Source organism: Oncorhynchus tshawytscha, linkage group LG09, assembly GCF_018296145.1.
Source record: "Oncorhynchus tshawytscha isolate Ot180627B linkage group LG09, Otsh_v2.0, whole genome shotgun sequence".
NCBI classification, from domain to species: Eukaryota; Metazoa; Chordata; class Actinopteri; order Salmoniformes; family Salmonidae; genus Oncorhynchus; species Oncorhynchus tshawytscha.
Window position 1 is genome coordinate 22,754,802 of NC_056437.1, and position 20,651 is coordinate 22,775,452.

At 43.6% G+C, this 20,651-nt stretch overlaps 1 protein-coding gene across 4 annotated transcripts in view; it reads left to right on the forward strand.

Moving 5' to 3' along the window:
• The first annotated feature begins 2,165 nt into the window (after positions 1–2,165).
• The window catches only part of LOC112257596 (bone morphogenetic protein 1-like), a 47,962-nt gene continuing 29,476 nt past the window's right edge, over positions 2,166–20,651 (forward strand). The window contains exons 1-9 of one of the 4 annotated variants that reach the window (XM_024431287.2): positions 2,315–2,433; positions 10,856–10,988; positions 12,442–12,555; positions 12,766–12,921; positions 13,197–13,314; positions 15,620–15,798; positions 15,911–16,016; positions 19,099–19,223; positions 19,939–20,054. In XM_024431287.2, the coding sequence (XP_024287055.1) occupies positions 12,486–12,555; positions 12,766–12,921; positions 13,197–13,314; positions 15,620–15,798; positions 15,911–16,016; positions 19,099–19,223; positions 19,939–20,054 (870 nt within the window). In that variant the 5' untranslated portion in view covers positions 2,315–2,433; positions 10,856–10,988; positions 12,442–12,485. Of the gene's footprint in view, positions 2,434–10,855; positions 10,989–12,441; positions 12,556–12,765; positions 12,922–13,156; positions 13,315–15,619; positions 15,799–15,910; positions 16,017–19,098; positions 19,224–19,938; positions 20,055–20,651 lie in introns of those variants that run through there. The other 3 variants (XM_024431285.2, XM_024431286.2, XM_024431288.2) reach the window with 3 other exon arrangements.

The window sequence follows — 20,651 nt, forward strand, 5'->3', positions numbered from 1 at the left end:
TCCATGGTTATTTTGTGGGTTGTTATTATATGTTTAGTTGCCTGTTCTGCACTAGCCAATGTTGCTTCACATTTTGTTTAGTTCTGTTCAGTGTTCTCTCTTTATTAAAGAGTTATGTTTTCTCACCACGCTGCGCCTTGGTCTCCTCTTTATGACGGCCGTGACAATGATGTATAATATTAACATGAATGATATCTTTCTTGGATTGAGGAAGAAAATAGGTGCACTGCTGTTCAAAAGTTTGGGGTCACTTAGAATTGTCCTTGTTTTTGAAAGAAAAGCAATTTTTTTGTCCATTAAAATAACATCAAATTGATCAGAAATACAGTGTAGACATTGTTAATGTTGTAAATGACTATTGTAGCTGGAAACGGCTGATTTTTATGGAATATCTACATAGGCATACAGAGGCCCATTATCAGCAACCATAACTCTTGTGTTCCACGTTTTGTTAACTAATCCAAGTTTATCATTTAAAAAAGGCTAATTGATCATTAGAAAACCATTTTGCAATTATGTTAGCACAGCTGAAAACTGTCGTGCTGATTAAAGAAGCAATAAAACTGGCCTTCTTTAGACTATTTGAGTATCTGGAGCGTCAGCATTTGTGGGTTCGATTACAGGCTCCAAATGACCAGAAACAAAGCACTTTCTTCTGAAACTCGTCAGTCTATTCTTGTTCTGAGAAATTCAGGCTATTCCATGTGAGAAATTGCCAAGAAACTGAAGATATGCTGGCTTTCTAAGCAGAGTTGGAAAAAAAAGCCATATCTCAGACTGGCCAATAAAAATAAATGATTAAGATGGGCAAAAGAACACTGACACTGGACAGAGGAAGATTGGAAAAAAGTGTTATGGACAGATAAATCTTAGTTTCAGTTGTTCGGATCACAAAGAAGAACATTCGGGAGACGCAGAAAAAATGAAAAGATGCTGGAGGAGTGCTTGACGCCATCTGTCAAGCATGGTGGAGGCAATGTGATGGGGTGCTTTGGTGGTGGAAAAGTGGGAGTACAGGGTAAAAAGGATCTCGAAGAATGAAGGCTATCACTCCATTTTGCAACGACATACCATACCCTGTGGACGGTGCTTAATTGGAGCTAATTTCCTCCTACAACAGGACAATGACCTAAAGCACAGCTCCAAACTATGCAATAACTATTTACGGAAGAAGCGGTCAGCTGGTATTCTGTCTATAACGGAGTGGCCAGCACAGTCACCTGATTTCAACCCTATTGAGCTGTTGTGGGAGCAGCTTGACCGTATTTGTGTGAGGTGCTTCAGGAAGCATGGGGTGAAATCTATTCATATTACCTCAAGAAATTGACAACTAGAATGCCAAAGGTCTGCAAGACTGTAATTGCTGCAAATGGAAGATTATTTGACAAAAGAAAAGTTTGAAGGGCAAACTGATTATTCAAATAAAAAATCCTTATTTATAACCTTGCCAACGTCTTGACTATATTTCCTATTCATTTCGCAACTCAATTCATGTATGTTTTCATGGAAAACAAGGACATTTCTAGGTGTCCCCAAACTTTTCAACAGTTGTATATGATGCTGTTAGGTGTGTCAACAGCAGTTTTGTTGGGGTTGGTTGTCCTATTAACTCTGGGGTTGAGGAGATCACAATGTCCAATATGTTGAACACACATTTAATCAACAAGGGCTCAGGCTATAGACTTTGAATGAAAGTAATATAGGGCCCGCTGTCACCCAGGTCTAGGCTAACTGGGATAAACCAACCAACCATTCAGCTGGAAATGTTAGTGAAATGGGTCAGTTTACTTATTCAGTTCACCCAGAGCATTGGATAGTTTTTAAACCCTAAACTCCAATTTACCCCTAACACCCCATCTAAATCCTAACCCCATACATCCGGCCCCTAGGCTATAAACCCTTATGACGAAAATAACATCCTGTATGGGTTCATACATAAAAAATAGGCATTTTACAAGTCTAGTTTACAACAAGATTGCAATACAAAATTGTGTTGATTAAAAAAAAACTGAATTGGCCTGTGTTGGTGACCAGGGTGCAGCTTTGTGTCACGACCTCCAGTGTGCTAAGTTTGTAAGCTTTTCTATGGGATGTTGGCCTGGCGCCCGGGTATGTTAGCGAATCACTGATCTAGAATAAAGACATTGTGGAGAGGCAGCACCGTGTGTATAAACCCGCCCTCAAAAAAAAAAGAAAAAAGATTGCGTTTCCCCAAATCCTCTCTGTCTACCCGCTTTTCCTTTCTTTTCTTTCCTTTTAATTTTCCAAAACTCTGCTTTTATTAACTTCAAAATATGACTTTTATGCCGAGCTATTTGTTACTGCTATCAGGTCTCCGCGTTTTACTTACGGTTGATTTGGATGTGGAAACAAGTAACTTCATTGACCTAAGCGCCCCAGAAGTAATCGACTACAAAGATCCCTGCAAAGCTGGTAATGTTACTATGTTTCATATTATATGGGATATTTAATTATAGTTTGCTTTATCTGGATTCCCTTTATAGATAAGACTGCACATTGGGCAAGACCGAAGTGATGGTTGATTTAAAGGGACAGGCAATGAGTTGAACTTGTTTTCACAAGCGCGCCGCTCGAAGGTGAAGCACATCACTTACGTAGTATAGCAACAGCGTGTAAAGTTACCGAAATCAATTATGGTAGAAATGATAATAAACTCGAGGCCAAGGCCAACCATATCGTGCATGGTGCGCCGGGCATTGTTCCACAGTGGTGTGTTAGGGGTATTGTATGGAACACACAGACAGCTGTCAAATCCAGACTGGGCTGAAAAGCCTTTGTCCATTAATCAATCAAGCATCACTTTGAGCTTGCTTCAATACAATTCAATGTTCTCTGTTATGTGAAGATCATTTATCCTGTTTTACCTTCTGTAGTGTATGTAGGAGGCTGGAATAGAGCTATGGAAGACTTGAATAGAATGGCCATGGAACATGTCAAGTGGGGGCATGATGAAAAAGATTCAAAACAGAGGATATGGCCTTTTGATGAATCTAGGTGTGCTAAATAACATTGGGCACAAAATGTGGTCCTAAAACGTGTGTGTGTGTGTGTGTGTGTGTGTGTGTGTGTGTGTGTGTGTGTGTGTGTGTGTGTGTGTGTGTGTGTGTGTGTGTGTGTGTGTGTGTGTGTGTGTGTGTGTGTGTGTATATATATATATATATATATAAGACATAACATTGTACTTAAACTACTGTAAATTGGAGGCTGGAATAGCTATGAAACAGTTTTAATGAACAGACATGGAACATGTCAATTGGGTGCAAGAGATGATAGAGTCAAAACAAGGGACAAAGCCTTAAAGGGATATTTCACCTATGACTCGGGGTTCGTTTTGATCGTGTCCAAGGCACCTCTAGGTCAGTGAGATCTGTTTCACACATATTGACCACCAAGAAGTCATGTCTGGGTTTCGCGCACCGGATTATACACCCGATGACCTCATGTGGATGAGATCTGAACATTAACGTAGTCCCGCTTTGTGGCATTTCACAAAGCCTCTATGTTATGACTATCGTTCTATACATCTGTGTTTGTGTATACTTTATATGGTTGTCCTTGTTCGATAGAGCCATTGGACATTTCCAGCGATGTTCCTATCGTACATCTAACAATGAATATGCCAAGGTGCCACATTTTCTCTCAGCCTCTGAAAGACTACAGCTCAGCGTGGGCCGGTGCTTCCTGCTCTGGCCCTGTCATGCATCGTGCATTTGCTATGAATGCAGGACCTTGTGGTACACTATAAGCAGTCTAATACATAGGAAGTCGAAACTTCCTGATCCTACCGGTGAAATTAAAATGTGCTCGTTCTAGCTTGTGGTGAGCACTTTTTTTGATGTTTATGACAAAGTCTTGATGTTTTTAATATAGAGCTAAGGTGAAATGTCCATTTAATTGAATCCATCAATTTAAACATACAGGACTCTAGGGTATGTAACAAGGTACTTCATTTTGTAAAAGGGTCTGCTCAGCCAGGAGACTGTTATCCACAATGCTATATGTATCTGTGACCACCTGGGTTTGAATTAGGGCTGAATATCTTCCCGGTATTTTACAAATGTTCCATCCCGAAAATAAATCACTAACACGGTATTTCCCGCCAAAACCGGAAGCATCATTCAAAAGCATTTAAAGGATATAAATAACCCTGTGTCTGGATTTGAATAGAGTTTTAATCAAAAATTCAAGCACGAAAATAAAATAGAAAAAGCACAATGATGTGCTCTCTTGGGTAAATAAATGAAACAAGCTCCAGTAGGCTAATCTTTTTGAGTGTGAACTGTACTACTGTACTGTATTGTATTATATGGGCTGGAATTAGGCCCCTCGTTCAAACCATGATAAAGCAGAGAGAACATTCTGGTGCAGCACCATGTGTCCTACAAAGTATAGCGAATTTGGTTATCATTTTTAAGAATATTTCCCCTAATGCTATTAGCCTGCCTACCTCTTTCTGTAAGAACCGATGCTGATGATGAGAAGCAGGAACGGAGAGTGAACATTTAATCAAGCACAGACAAGGAACAGGACAGGAACAGCGTCAGAACAGGGGGAACAAAACAACATGACGACAATAATGCTGAAGCGGGGGACAACCTCGGGAACAGACAGATATAGGGGAGGAAATAAACACAGGTGAGTGAGTCCAGGCAAGTGTAATGGATCGCTGATGCATGTTACGAGGGGAGCAGGTGTACGTAATGATGGTGGCAGAAGTGCGTTAAGCAGGGCAGCCTGGCACCCTCGAGCACCAAGGAGGGAGAGCGGAAGCAGGCGTGACAGTACAGTACCCCCCCCACTAGGGGCGCCACCCGGTGTCCCGTCCGGACGAGCCTGACGGGCTGGCCGAGGCATGGGCACTGAAACAGCCAGTCGGGGGGAGACAGCTTGATGAGCCCGCTGGGACGTGGGAGCCTGATGGGCCGACTGAGGCATAAAAACCTGGCGATCCGGCTGAGGCCTGACATGGGATGGGCGCCTGCCGAGCCAACTGGGGCAAGGAAAAATCTATGAGCCGGCTAGGGCGTGGAGAGAAAAAGGCACAAAACACCAACATCAAAATCTCGTCCCCACTGTAAAGTATGGTGGAGAGAGCATCATGGTTTGGGACTGCTTTGCTGCTTCAGGGCCTGGACAGCTTGCTATCATCGACGAAAAATGAATTCCCAAGTTTATCAAGACATTTTGGAGGATAATGTAAGACTATCTGTCCGCCAATTGAAGCTCAACAGAAGTTGGGTGATGCAACAGGGCAACGACCCAAAACACAAAGTAAATCAACCACAGAATGGTTTTAACAGAAGAAAGTACGACTTCCGGAGTGGCCCAATCAGAGTTCTGACCTTAACCCAATTTAAAATGCTGTAGCTTGACCTTGAGAGCGGTTCACTCCAGACATCCTAAGAATATTGCTGAACTGAAACAGTTTTGTAAAAATGAATGGTCCAAAATTCCTCCTGACCGTTGTGCAGGTCTGATCCGCAACTACAGAAAATGTTTGGTTGAGTTTATTGCTGCCAAAGGAAGGTCAACCAGTTATTAAATCCAAGAGTTCACATACTTTTCTCACCCTACACTGTGAATGTTTACACAGTGTGTTCAATAAAGACATGAAAACATATAATTGTTTGTGTGTTATTAGTTTAAGCAGACTGTGTTTGTCTATTGTTGTGACTTAGATGAAGATCAGATCAAATTTTATGACCAATTTATGCAGAAATCCAGGTATTTCCAAAGGGTCACATACTTTTTCTTGCCACTGTATATATAGGGCTATAAATCAATCTTGAACAGGATGATCTATTTTGGAAGCAATTTGAATGGAATTGATGGAGAGAGAGAGACTGCAAGAGTATGCTCGCTCTTGCACTCTCTGCAGCTGCAATAAACATGTTAAAAATTAGGTGACCCTGAAAGCCAGATAGAGATGTGTAAATTAGACTCACATTCGGTCATTATACTACTGTAGCATAGGCTATGCTGCAGCAAATGTAGGTCCACCTGTCACAATAAAAAGTTACCATGATGAGATGATACTGATACATACTGAGATTGGCTGTCGGTCCCCACCCTGAGCATTGAACATGCAGTGACTAGAGAGAAGGCCGTAGAAAATCCAGATTTAGATATGGCATATAATTTAAAAGTTCCATTTCACGTCATGTTCATATAAATAATTTATAATATTTTATTACAATTTATCGGTTTCTCACAGTTATTTATCCTGGGAAAAGGGAGTGGTTTTAGGTGGTACATTTAGGTAAATCTCAGTAACCGCTAACCTAGTTTGAACTCAGATCATCTGAGGTTGTATTAATCCACGGAGCTTCCTCAGAAAATGAACACTCAGACACGTGAGCGTGGTTCACTGAACCCCCTCCATCATACTTCAATGCCATTTGGCCTCTTCCTCCTCTTCACAATGACCCCATTAGCTAACAGACTAGACATCAATAGATCAAACTCGGGTCACAGCACCATTGTGATCCACTCCAATGCTTTTTATTTGTATTTAATAATACATTGACGGTGCACTGAATAGGCTCCCTCTTCTTGGAGACCCAGTTTACTATTGTGTTCAACTATCTGGTTCCCCACATCTCTCAACTCCCCTCTTTTCTTCCCTTTCCTCTACCTCTTTTATATCACGTTACTCTCATCTTCTCTCCACCCTCCCAACCTTCCCCATATTTACTTTTCCCTCTCCATTCTTTATTTCCTCCTTTGTCCTGTTCCCTTCTTCCCTCTCCCCCCTAATATCATCTATGTCCTCTTCCTTCTATCCGTCTCTCCGTTGCCTGGAGACCCGAGGTCATTGAGGCCATGACAGAGTAGTCCTCGGTTGGAAGCCGGTGAAATCCCACTGGCTGCAAGGCATGTGCTGAGCACTGTAGGCCTAGGTCTGCAGTCATTTACAGTCACTCTTTGCATGAATGACTTTGCTTCAAAGGCAGGGACAACCAGGGCTTATTGCCAAAGTACTTAGTTAGGGTTACTTAGACCCAGGATTTGGTGGTTCCCTTCTCCATAATTTACTTTCTCTTGCCCCATGAAGTGGTGCATCATCACCCATGTACAGATGTAGGGTCTTAATTTGAGCCAGATTGTTACAGCAGGAAAATAATCCTGCAGCAACAGGAAATGTGAATTATTATGTGGATTATAATTAAATGGACATTTTTGTAGGGGTTTATACACTTATACAAACCCTTAAAAATTGAAATCGCAAACTTCAAAAACCTTTTCAAACCTCAAATACACTGTACGTTTTACATTTCCAGCAACTCCCGTGTAGATTTGGCCTTGTATTTTAGGTTATTGTCCTGCTGAAAGGTGCATTTTCCCTCCCAGTTTTGTTGGAAAGTGTAACGGCGTTCGTCTGTTGAAGGAGAGTCGGACCAAATGCAGCGTGGTGGTTACTCATGTTCTTTAATGAAAAAACAAGCCTATGCTAGACACACCCCTAATCAGCCACAATCCCAATGCCTACAAAAACCCCAATACGACAACACAATAAACCCATGTCACACCCTGGCCTGAACAAATAATTAAAGAAAACACAAAATACTAAGACCAAGGCGTGACAGAACCCCCCCCCCCCAAGGTGCGGACTCCCGGACGCACCTCAAAACCATAGGGAGAGTCTGGGTGGGCGTCTGTCCATGGTGGCGGCTCCGGCTCGGGACGTGGACCCCACTCCATAAATGTCTTAGTTCCTCCCCCTTGCGTCCTGGGATAGTCCACCCTCGCCGCCGACCATGACCTCGTAGTCCTCACCCAGAACCCCACTGGACTGAGGGGCAGCTCGTGACTGAGGGGCAGCTCGGGACTGAGGGGCAGCTCGGGACTGAGGGGCAGCTCGGGACTGAGGGGCAGCTCGGGACTGAGTGGCAGCTCGGGACTGAGGGGAAGCCCGGGACTGAGGGGTAGCCCGGGACTGAGGGGTAGCCCGGGACTGAGAGGAAGCCCAGTACTGAGAGGAAGCCCAGTACTGAGAGGAAGCCCAGTACTGAGATGAAGCTCAGGCAGGTAGTTGGCTCCGGCAGATCCTGGCTGGCTGGCGGATCTGGAAGAGTCTGGTTGACTGGCAGATCTGGAAGAGTCTGGTTGACTGGCAGATCTGGAAGAGTCTGGTTGACTGGCAGATCTGGAAGATCATGGCTGACTGGCGGATCTAGCTGCTCTGGCTGCTCCATGCAGACTGACAGCTCTGGCTGCTCCATGTAGATTGGCAACTCTGGCTGCTCCATGCAGATTGACAGCTCTGGCTTCTCCATGCAGACTGGCAGCTCTGGCTGCTCCATGCAGACTGGCAGCTCTGGCTGCTCCATGCAGACTGGTAGCTTTGTGCAGACTGACAGCTCTGGCTGCTCCATGCAAACTGGCAGCTCAGGCTGCTCCATGCAGACTGACAGCTCAGGCTGCTCCATGCAGACTGGCAGCTCTGGCTGCTCCATGCAGACTGGAAGCTCTGGCTGCTCCATGCAGACTGGAAGCTCTGGCTGCTCCATGCAGACTGACAGCTCAGGCTGCTCCATGCAGGCTGACAGCTCTGGCTGCTCCATGCAGGCTGACAGCTCTGGCTGCTCCATGTAGACTGGCAGCTCTGGCTGCTCCATGCAGACTGGCAGCTCTGGCTGCGTTGAACAGGCAGGAGGCTCCGGCAGCGCTGTAGAGGAGGAAGGCTCTGGAAGCGCTGAACAGGCGGGAGACTCCGACAGCGCAGGAGAGGAGGAAAACGCTGGCTGCGCTGAACAGGCGGGAGGCTCCGACAGCGCTAGAGAGAAGGATGGCTCTGGCTGTGCTGAACAGGCGAGGCGCACTGAAGGCCTGGTGCGTGGTGCTGGAACTGGTGGTACTGGATTGAGGACACGCACAGGAAGCCTGGTGCGGGGAGCTGCTACCGGAGGACTGGTGTGTGGAGGTGGCTCTGGATAGACCGGACCGTGCAGGCGCACTGGAGCTCTTGAGCACCGAGCCTGCCCAACCTTACTTGGCTCGATGCCCACTCTAGCCCGGCTAATACGAAGAGCTGGTATGTACCGTACCGGGCTATGCACCCGCACTGGAGACACCATGCGCTCACTAGCATAACACAGTGCCTGCCCGGTCTCTTTAGCCCCCCGATAAGCACAGGGAGTTTGCGCAGGTCTCCTACCTGGCATCGCCATACTCCCTGTGAGCCCCCCCCCCCAATACATTTTTGGGGGTGACTCTCAGGCTTCCATCTGCGTCGCCGTGCTGCCTCTTCATACCAGCGCCTCTCCGCTCTCGCCGCCTCCAGTTCTTCTTTGGGGCGTCGATATTCACCAGGCTATGCCCAGGGTCCTTTTCCGTCCAATATCTCTTCCCAAGTCCAGAAGTCCTTTGATCGCTGCTCCTCACGATTAACAGGGAGAGTTGGCTCAGGTCTGACTCCTGACTCTGCCACTCTCTCCCTGAGCCCCCCCAATAAATTGTTAGGGCTGACTTTCGGGTTTCTTTCTGCGCCGCCTTGTCTTTCTCTTCGACTCCATTCTCCTATAGCCCTCTTTGCACTGCTCCAGCGAATCCCAGGCGGGCTCCGGCACTCTCTCTGGGTCGACCGCCCACCTGTCTATTTCCTCCCAAGTCGTATACTCCATACTCCTGCTGTCCATAACGTCCTCCCATGTCCATTCCTCCTTTCGCTGCCCCTGCTGTCGCTGCCTGTTACCACGCCGCTCGGTCCGGGTGTGGTGGGTGATTCTGTAACGGCGTTCGTCTGTTGAAGGAGAGTCGGACCAAAATGCAGCGTGGTGGTTACTCATGTTCTTTAATGAAAAAATAGCGATACATGAAATAACTAAATAAATACAAAAACAACAAACGAAACGTGAAAACCTAATTACAGCCTATCTGGTGAACACTACACAGAGACAGGAACAATCACCCACAAAATACACAGTAAAACCCAGGCTACCTAAATATGGTTCCCAATCAGAGACAACGAGAATCACCTGACTCTGATTGAGAACCGCCTCAGGCAGCCAAGCCTATGCTAGACACACCCCTAATCAGCCACAATCCCAATGCCTACAAAAACCCCAATACGACAACACAATAAACCCATGTCACACCCTGGCCTGAACAAATAATTAAAGAAAACACAAAATACTAAGACCAAGGCGTGACAGAAAGCAGACTAAACCAGGTCTTACTCTAGGATTTTGCCTGTACTTATAGCTGTATTTTGTTTCTTTTTATTAATAAAACATTTCTCTAGTCCTTGCCCATGACAAGCATACCCATAACATGCAGCCACCACCATGCTTGAAAATATGAAGAGTGGTACTCAGTGATCTTTTTTTCCCGCCAAACATAATGCTTTGTATTCAGGACAAAGGTTTATTTTTTATCACATTTTTTGGCAGTATAATTTAAGTGCCTTGTTGCATGTTTTAGAATATTTTGATTCTGTACAGGCTTCCTTCTTTCCACTCTGTCATTTAGGTTAGTATTGTGGAGTGCTAATTTTCCATGGACTTTATTTGAACATGTCACAGTGTGAGGGTAGCCACAAGGGAAAAGGGAAAAAAAAGGCAGAGTGTAGGTCAATCCCACTAGTAGACTCATTCCCTCTGGACAGAAGTCAGCAAATTCCCAAGAGGCATCTACTTTAACATATTGCTTTGACTACTTAATTATAAATTCTGAGTATCATATCTGAAATTTGCCGATCTATATGTCATGCATCTCACACTTTGTGGCTCTAAAGGTTCGATTTGTCATGGCAGGTTGAATTGAACCTGTTTTCTGATCAATTTCTCTCAACTCACTGTGCTAATTAAGCCTTCCGATTGTTATGCTTTGACAGGTTACTCTAACTGACAAGTAGCAGCCTGTCTGGGTATTCAAAGAGTATGGCCTCTCAGCTCTACATCTGCACACTGCTGCACACCATCATGCCGATCTATGTGGTAGTATGGGTATTGGAACATGACCATAAGGTTTGTGTGGGGTTGATTAGATTACTGTATGTAATGGGGAAAAAGGGTCCAGATTCAGAAAGCACGTCTATTTCAACCCCTTTCTGTACACTGAACAAAAATATAAACACACTATGTAAAGTGTTTCATGAGCTGAAATGAAAAATCCCAGAAATGTTCCATACACACAAACAGCTTATTTCTCTCAGGTTTTGTACACAAATTTGTTCACATCCCCGTTAGTGAGCATTTCTCCTTTGCCAAGATAACCCATCCACCTGACAGGTGTGGCATATCAAGAAGCTGATTGAACAGCATGATTACAGGTGCACCTTGTGCTGGGGACAATAAAAGGAAACTTTAAAATGTGCAGTTTGGTCACACAACACAATGCCACAGATGTCTCATGTTTTGAGGGAGTGCAATTGACATTCTGACTGCAGGAATGTCAACCAGAGCTGTTGCCAGATAATTAAAATTGTATTTCTCTACCAATGCCATTTCAGAGAATTTGGCAGTACGTCCAATCTGCCTCATTCGCAGGCCACGTGTAACCACGCAAGGACCTCCACATTTGGCTTCTTCACCTGCGGGATCACTGCTGAGCAGTATTTCTGTCTGTAATAAAGCCATTTTTGGGGGAAAACTCATTCTGATTGTCTCATTCTCCCCAGTGGGTGGGCCTCGCTGCCAAGTGGGTGGGCCTATGCCCTCCAAGGCCGCACCGCTGCACCGCAGGCTGTACCGCTGGCTTTACCGCTGCCCAGTCATGTGAAATCCATAGATTAGGGTAACTTAATAAAATTGTTGAAATTGTTGCATGTTGCGTTTATATTTTTGTTCAGTATAATTGTGTTCTATTGGGCATCTCTGTTTAAGTATGAATGCACTGTATGTGCTCATACACGTGACAGTTAGTGGGTATGTGAGTGTTATTTTGCAGTGCATACTGTATGCAGGAGCTGTGTGCGCTTGTCAAACAGTAGTCTAACAGAGCCCTGAGGGCCTCCCATTGGGGGAGAGGGAAGCACCAATCACACATCAGCTCACACACCATAGCCAGCAGGCAGGGTGTGGGCCTTACTGCATAGCTTCACACATGTCAAAAATGAGGGACCTAAGCATAACATACCCCAAAGCACTGCTTTACATGCTGTAGGTGATATACTGTCAGCTGAATTCATATGCGTACCATGCCGAGTGGCTGTAGATACGTTTATGTTTTAAATATACCAGATTCCCACCTTTACTTCTAGTTTCTTCCAACTACTGTGTAGCTATATATCCGGGTACAAATAAAGGTTTACCAAAAACAGTAGTTGTCTCCCTTTCACTTTTTCCATCTCTGTCTTCTTGCCTGTCTAAATAAGTATCTCTCTAGTTTTGCAAACTTTTTTTGCCAACTGTGGATCGCATTAAAACAATGTTTCAGCTGCAGGATGAATTCTTGGTTGTGTCTGTGTGTCTGCTCTAGCTGCCTTCCTGGGAGACATTGCTTTGGATGAGGAAGACCTGCGTATGTTTAAGGTGGACCGCATTCTGGATGTTATTCAGAGGTCCATCCAGACCTTCAATGACACAGATGCAGGTACAGTACAGGAGCCATGCTGGACATGGAGGATTCACAATTGGGGTCAATTTAGGGTGTGTTCACATATGACTGCCATCTGAGTTGCTAAACCATGTATGAATTTTAAACAAGGGGTTACATTTGTTTTCCGAAGGGACTGAGTTCAAATTGACTGAATGACCTCAACCCTGCATGGGTTACATATCTGTTTGCATGTGTTTGTTCCAGTGAATGGTTCGTTGTCCAGTGAGAGCAGTAGGAATGACATGTCTCCAGACAGCCATGGGCAGGGCTTTCGTCGCAGGAGGAGGGCTGCCACCTCCAGACCAGAGCGGGTGTGGCCAGATGGGGTCATTCCATATGTAATCAGTGGGAATTTCAGTGGTGAGTTCTGACTAGGAGATAGAGAAAGACCTTAAATTGACTTGATTTTCAGATGCTTCATTGATTGTTAACGTCTCTCCATCTGTCTGTACATGTCTACAGTATAGCTACATACCATAACTTTGTAGCATTATAGAGAATAAATCATTATTTGTTTGCTTTTGATGTTCAATCATATAAGTTGTCTACTAATGTATGACATCAGTAATTCAATCCACTGAGACTCTCAGTGCAGTCCTTGATTAGGGCACTTGAAGGACCACCCTCCCTTTTAGGCAGCCAGCGAGCGATATTCCGTCAGGCCATGCGTCATTGGGAGAAGCACACGTGCGTGACCTTCATTGAGAGGACAACGGAGGAGAGCTACATAGTCTTCACCTTCCGGCCGTGCGGGTGAGTGACAGGTCATTGTTGCAATAGGCTATAGACGGGTTAGCTTAGAAAGTCATCAATATGAAGCTCATTCTTCAATGCGGCAGAAGGTTGTGATTCTAGATGGCCAGATAGATAGCACCAATGACAAGAAACTGCGATGTGGGGAATTTTAAGTGACTCGTTTCAGCTAGTTTTATCTTGTTATTTTCACTGATCTAACATCGATGCTAATATGGCCTAAATTCGCTAGCTAGCTAACCAACAACTGTAACGATGTATTGAGAACCAGTTGAGAACAAGTTCTCATTTACAACTGCGGGTGTGGACCTGGCCAAAATAAAAAAAGCAGTTTGACACATACAACAACACAGAGTTACACATGGAATAAACAAACATACAGTCAATAATACGTTAGAAAAAAAGTATATATACATTGTGTGAAAATGAGGTAAGATAAGGGAGGTAAGGCAAGAAATAGGCCATGGTGGCGAAGTAATTACAATATAGCAATTAAACACTGGAATGGTAGATATACTGGGGTGCAAAGGAGCAAGAGAAATTAATAAATACAGTATGGAGATATATGTCTCCAGCTTCAGTGATTTTTGCAGTTCATTCCAGTCATTGGCAGCAGAGAACTGGAAGGAAAGGCGGCCGAAGGAGGAATTGGCTTTGGGGGTGACCAGTGAGATATAACTTCTGGAGCGCGTGCTACGGGTGGGTGCTGCTATGGTGACCAGTGAGCTGAGATAAGGCGGGGCTTTACCTAGCAAAGACTTGTAGATGACCTGCAGCCAGTGGGTTTGGCAACGAGTATGAAGCGAGGGCCAGCCAACGAGAGTGTACAGGTCACAGTGGTGGGTAGTATATGGGGCTTTGGTGACAAAACTGATGGCACTGTGATAGACTGCATCCAAATATAGTGTACATGTTGTCAACAACCTATGCCAACTCTATCTGTTTTGTCTCATAGTTGCGCCCACGTCGGTTTTGTTGCTAAACAGCCAACCCGCCAAATCTTCTCTTGTCTCTCCAGGAAAGCTCAATGCACGCACCTACTACTTAGAAGTCCTTTATGCCCACCTGCTGGTAAATTGCAGCTCTCTCCTGATTTTCATCAGTACAGCTCCATCCCACAGAACATTGCCAGATGCTTCTGGGTTGTGGCCTTCTAAGCTGTCCTTGACACAAAATATATGTTTTCCTATGCAAAAGAATACACTTCAGGCAGGAATGCTTCACTGTCATTTTAGCCTATATCTTCAGCTCCTGTGGTTTCAAACCTGGTGATTATCTCCATGAGCAGCAACTACATGCCTCCACATTGACCTTAAACCTTTTCACAATGTCTGCCATTCAGACAAGGTTCATACTTCACACTGCAGGACTAATTGCTCTTTCTTCTCTCATATTTTTTTGCTTAAGACAGATTAGGACTGGCTCCAAATGCATAGTCTAGCAGTAACACTCTCATCCTTGGAACCACATACAGATGCCGGTTCAAACCCTTCATCAGCCCTATGAATTTCTCATTCCGCTGCTCTTTCTCCCTGCTTCTCTGCTCCTGTCATTTCACAAATAAATACACATATGTAAGGAGTTAGAAATTCTGTTCTCCTTTGAAAAAGAAAGAAAAGACTGGGAGCGAGGCTGTAAGATAGTTGTTCTACACAAGGGATTTGATTCTAGACCATGTGTAAGTACACCGTTTTTTTGGCCAGGGCTGACTTGTAAAAGAGTTGTAAATCTCAATGTGCCTGCTCGTTAAATAAAGGATAACATTTTTTATAAACAATGTGTGTGTTGCCTGCATGTGCTGTGCAATTATTTTCAACCTGTTACTGTATGTGTGTTTTTGAGTGTTTTTGCGCCTCCTATAGCCACGTTTCCCCCCTTGCTCCAAAACTAGCTGAGATCGTCACAAATTGCATGTGACAAAAAAAGAAAACCTGGAACATTGCCTCAGAGCAAAGTCTTTGGTCAGTTTCATAATCTGGGCTTGGTTTTCATGTGTGACTGACCATAGAGCTTGAGCTGTATTTTATTTCTCCAGTTGCAGAGTTTGAACATACTGGGTTATTGAAGTGTGCAGGGTAAACGCTCAAATCCATTTTCATTCAGGGGTCAAATTAGAGTCAAATAATGAACTGAAAGAAAATCAATGAGTACAAATCAATGGGTAGTTTTTCAATTCAATACATGTAATAAGGTATTATATGTGCTGAATTGACTGAAGTAAATGTTAATCAAGCACGATCTGTGGGAAAAGGCCCACTGTCTCCCAAGCACATATCCCCCTGAAAGACTGTGTCTCCCTCTGCAGGTGTTGCTCCTACGTGGGCAGGAGGGGCGGAGGTCCCCAGGCCATCTCCATAGGAAAGAACTGTGACAAGTTTGGGATCGTTGTGCATGAACTGGGCCACGTGATCGGCTTCTGGCACGAGCATACACGGCCCGACCGCGATGAGCATGTCAGTATTATCAGAGATAACATCCAGGCAGGTAAGTCTCTCTCTTTCTCTCTGTCTGTCTGCCTGCCTGTTTAGCCAAATTATTGAATAATACCTGATTTTAGTCTGACAGGTCAAATCTTGATTCTTCCCATTTGTCCCAGGTCAAGAGTATAACTTCCTGAAGATGGAGCCAGGGGAGGTGGACTCTCTTGGGGAAGTGTATGACTTTGACAGCATCATGCATTACGCACGGAATACCTTTTCAAGGTTGGTACAAAGCAACTGATTAATTATAGGCTCTGTTTGGTTCATTAGGTACTGTCTGGTTGGACATTATACTCCTTAGGATCAACATGTAACGTATTCTGACCTTCAGTTGAGTATTATTCACACAAGTACTTTGCTTTTCCCCTGATATATTCTAGTCAGGTCAAATATACATTTTATGCAGTAAAGCATCTCCAAAGTATCTGCATATTAGTGGTCTGGTATACAATAAATTAATAGTGCCCCCCGTGCATGATAAATCCTCTTATTAGTATACGTGTTAGAATAACAATGTCACTGTCAGGAACTGGTTGTCTTCCAGCAAAACTAACACTTAGCACATAGTTCTCCTGCAAATAACCACTGGAAGCCATGGCGATTGGGTCCTGATTGGAATGATTTCACAGAAGACAGACGTCTTTTCATTTCAGTCTCGTGCATGTTGTTACCCTGTTGCTTTTTCTGTGTTTTACTTTTTTACCTCCACCAACACTTTGCAGGCCAGGGTCATGGAGGCAGGCCAGGGTAAATATAGGGCTGCCAGTTGGGTCTTTGTATGTGACAATCTGGGCTGGAGTGGCCTTGTTCTCTTGCATTCAGGGCTGGGCTCCACAGAGCCCTTTGGCACAGCCTAAAGCCCTCATTCAGAACACTCTGTTTGCACATGCCTGCCATTCAAGGGTGCATCGCCATGGGAACCTGGTGATGGTGAGCTCCCTAACTGGCTACTGAGGGACAGAAAGGGAGTTCAATAAAGTAGTAAAGTGTCAAACAGGAACCCCATGTGAAAATATCTTACTATTGCTTGCGCCTCAGCTGTCCCAACTCATGACTGCTTTTGCAGTGGAAATTTAGTTTATGAAAGTTCAATCAGGAAGGCTGGTCTGAATGATCATTTAACTTCATCCAGTAAGCACAACATAATTAACTTTGTTTCCTATTCTACGGGCGTAGTGGGAATGAATACAAACGTATCATCATCAGCATAGCGTCTTGTTTCTTCTCCTCTTTCCTAATAGCCATGTGCGGAATGTGATTCACCTATTTACCTTAGCCTACAGATGTAGGATATTAATTTGAGCCAGTTTGCTGCAGCAGGAAATCCTGCAGCAACAGGAAACGTGAATTATTATGTGGATGCTAATCCACAGCATTGTTGAAAACTTGTTTCTGATTGGCTAGAAGGGCATTCTAGAATGGACATTAAAACCAAATAATGGGACAAGTTGGAAAATATATTGGGACAGTCGGAAAAGATATCGGGACTCCTCGTAATCATGATGTAATATGCGCTTACACATGCAGACTGTACTTACAGAATTCTAAATCAACAACCACAGAAACTGAAATAAGATACATTGTAAATGCAGGTCCAACGAGGAAATGTTTTTGCTAGGTAGCATTGATTTGCTTTTGCAGAGATATATTCTTTTTTGGAGCATCTGATGACCTAACGAGGTGAGTGATGAACCTACTGTCACTATGCTGTCAAATCCTCACACATGTTTCTGGTTTGCAATGCTGTCTCCTTGTTATTAACAGTCATTGTTGACGAGTATCCTGATGAGAAGGCAAACTTTTCTAGCTAATCGGGCATCATCAGCTAATTGTTATGGATGAATCAAAATGAATGTCGATAGAAAACGGTTTCAACAAACACAAATGCAGCTACTTTGCTGTTATACTGGGCGAATAGGTTATGACCGTGTTAGCCGTAGTTGGCTAGCTAGTAAGCAAGGGATAAGAACGTTGCCACCAGCATGGCAATGAAACATAATGAATAAACAACTGGGTCGCGTCAATTCATATCGAACTAATCGAATGAAAGATGAGAAAGCTTATAAAAATGAAAATATCAACAACAACAAAAATGATGCCGGTAAATGTGTGCTTTAGTATTATTTTCTCTGGTATAAGCATGATAAACGCCTCCATTCTGTACATTACCTTGGAAAAGGGAACTCCACAAAGGATGCTGCATCGTTTATTATTTCCAAGGTATGTATAGAATGGAGGCGTTTATCCCGCGTATACCACAGTTGTCAGCAGATTTTACAAAGTGCTTATACAGAAACCCAGCCTGCAAGCAATGCAGATGTACTATAGAAGCACGGTGGCTAAGAAAAACTCCATAGAAAGAAACTCCACACCGACAAATATAGATCAATAGGAGAAAGCCCTGCCTCCAGCTGTTTGCTTAGAAATTCTAGGCCTTATCCGGGTAGCTGGAGAGTAGAGCATTGCAGTAGTCTAATATTGAAGTTTAAAAAGCATGGCTTAGCTTTTCTGCATCATTTTTGGACAAAAAGTTTCAGATTTTTGCAATGTAACGAAGATGGAGAAAAGCTGCTCTTCAAATATTTTTTCTTTGAGACGACTGTACAACCATCCAGATTAATTGTCAGATCAAACAGCAGATATCTTTGTTTATTTGGACGTAGAACTAGCATCTCTGTTTTGTCCGAGTTTAAAAGTAAAACATTTGCAGCCATTTTGGCAATTTTGGGCCTTTACCATGTTTTATCTAAATATAAAGCTTAACCAGAGTGAAGTGTTTTTAAAACCTCAAGTTTGCATTCCCTGCTGTGCAGGAAATTAGATGAGCAACAAAGGAGTGATCAAATTAAGATCCTACATCTGTAGCACAGCACAATAATGCACATTCCTCATGCTTGTTGTTTAACCCATTGGTTCACTCTGGCAATGATCACCTTCCTCTCTCTCAACCAACCAAATCTTGGGATGTATTTGTATGTAAACTTACCCTCATTCTCGTACTTGCTGTTTTTCAGCAACTGTTTTGGGGTTTGATGCCCTCACATCATCTGGCGCTGATGATTCCCCAAACTATTTAATAAAATATCATATTGCATTCCGTCTTTGCTGTTCATTCAGTTAAGCTTGTACTCGATTGAACTGTTGTTAATGATGGTAATATCTAAGATGAATGGTTTTGAATTTTCGCAGTAAAACCAAAGTTTCCTCTTGTCCATTAATACAAATGAAAACTTCAGTTCTGCAAAGAGAGAATAGGTGTTGGTCTCTCTTATTGACCCTGTTTGTGTTTGTGTTTGAACCACAGAGGCATTTTCTTAGACACCATTCTACCTCGCTATGATGTAAATGGAGTCAGGCCACCCATTGGCCAGAGGACAAGGCTGAGCAAAGGGGACATCACACAAGCTCGCAAACTCTACAAGTGTACAAGTAAGACAAATCCGACTTGGCAGGCCTCCTGACTGCTGGTTCTTTGGCTGACCCCATAAGAGCACCCTTTTTGGTTTCAGGTAGAACCCTTTTGGGTTCCATGTAGAACCCTTCCATTTTACCTGGAACCCAAAAGGGTTCTTCAAAGGTTTCAGCGATGGCTACAGCCAAAGAACCCTTTTAGGTTATAGATAGCTCTTTTTGTTTCTAAGAGTGTAGTATTCTCACCATGTGAAATGTCAGAGAGAACATGCTGATAAACCCTGCACAAGGTCTGACTACGACCACCCCTGCCTATTCAAAAGATGACGACTGATGATTACTGTGTTAATTTTTCGGAGTCTAAGACAAGACCGTGACGACAAATCTGTGACATTAGTAGATGAATGGACTTGCGTTGTCATTGTTGAAAGGAGGTTGATTGTTTTTTTGTTTCTTTGTTTCCAAAAATTGGAATTCAGTTTATTGTTGTAATCTGGAGAACTCAAGCCTCAGGAATGGCCAACGTTGTTAAAATTCAACAACTAATAAATCAGCAACCATTCAAGTGCTAGTTATTATTCCTCCTTTTTGAGGCTAAAGGAAATCTACAGCATGTTGAGACAGTATGTTGAGACAACTGCCTTCTTTCTCTATTGTAGTAGCTTATGCCATTCCTGTGGTGTGTTTAGAGTCTGTTTCTTTGTTTTATTACCATGTGCTGTTTTGTGGGCAGGGTGTGGGGACAGCCTACAGGACAGTAGTGGAAACTTCTCCTCTCCTGGTTATCCCAATGGATATGCAGCCTATGTCCACTGTATCTGGAGGATCTCTGTCACACCTGGAGAGAAGGTGGGTTGAAAACATCCAAGGGCTAGCCGTCAAACTCTGTCTTGTGGAAATAGTTCACAACTGTGCAGCGAGTTTCTCCTTGAGTTAAATCAGTTCCAGGGTTGCAAACCTACCGGTAATTTACTAAAGTTACCAGAATCTTCAGTAATTTTGGTGATTGACAGAAAATCTATGGCAATTGATTGTAACGTTGGTCATTTATATTTGAATAACTTAAAAAAAATATATATATATATACAGTATTCATCTATTATGAACTCAGCAAGAAAAGAAACTTTCCCTTTTTCATGACCATGTCTTTCAAAGATAATTAGAAAAAAATCCAAATAACTTCACAGATCTTCACTGTAAAGGGTTTAAACACTGTTTCCCATGCTTGTTCAATGAACCATAAACAATTCATGAACATGCACCTGTGAAACGGTCGTTAAGACACTAACAGCTTGCAGGCGGTAGGCAATTAAGGTCACAATTATGAAAATGTATGAAAAATTCTGAAAAACACCAAAAGAAAGATGCCCCGGGTCCCTGCTCATCTGTGTGAATGTGCCTTAGGCATGCTGCAAAGAGGCATGAGGACTGCAGATGTGGCCAGGG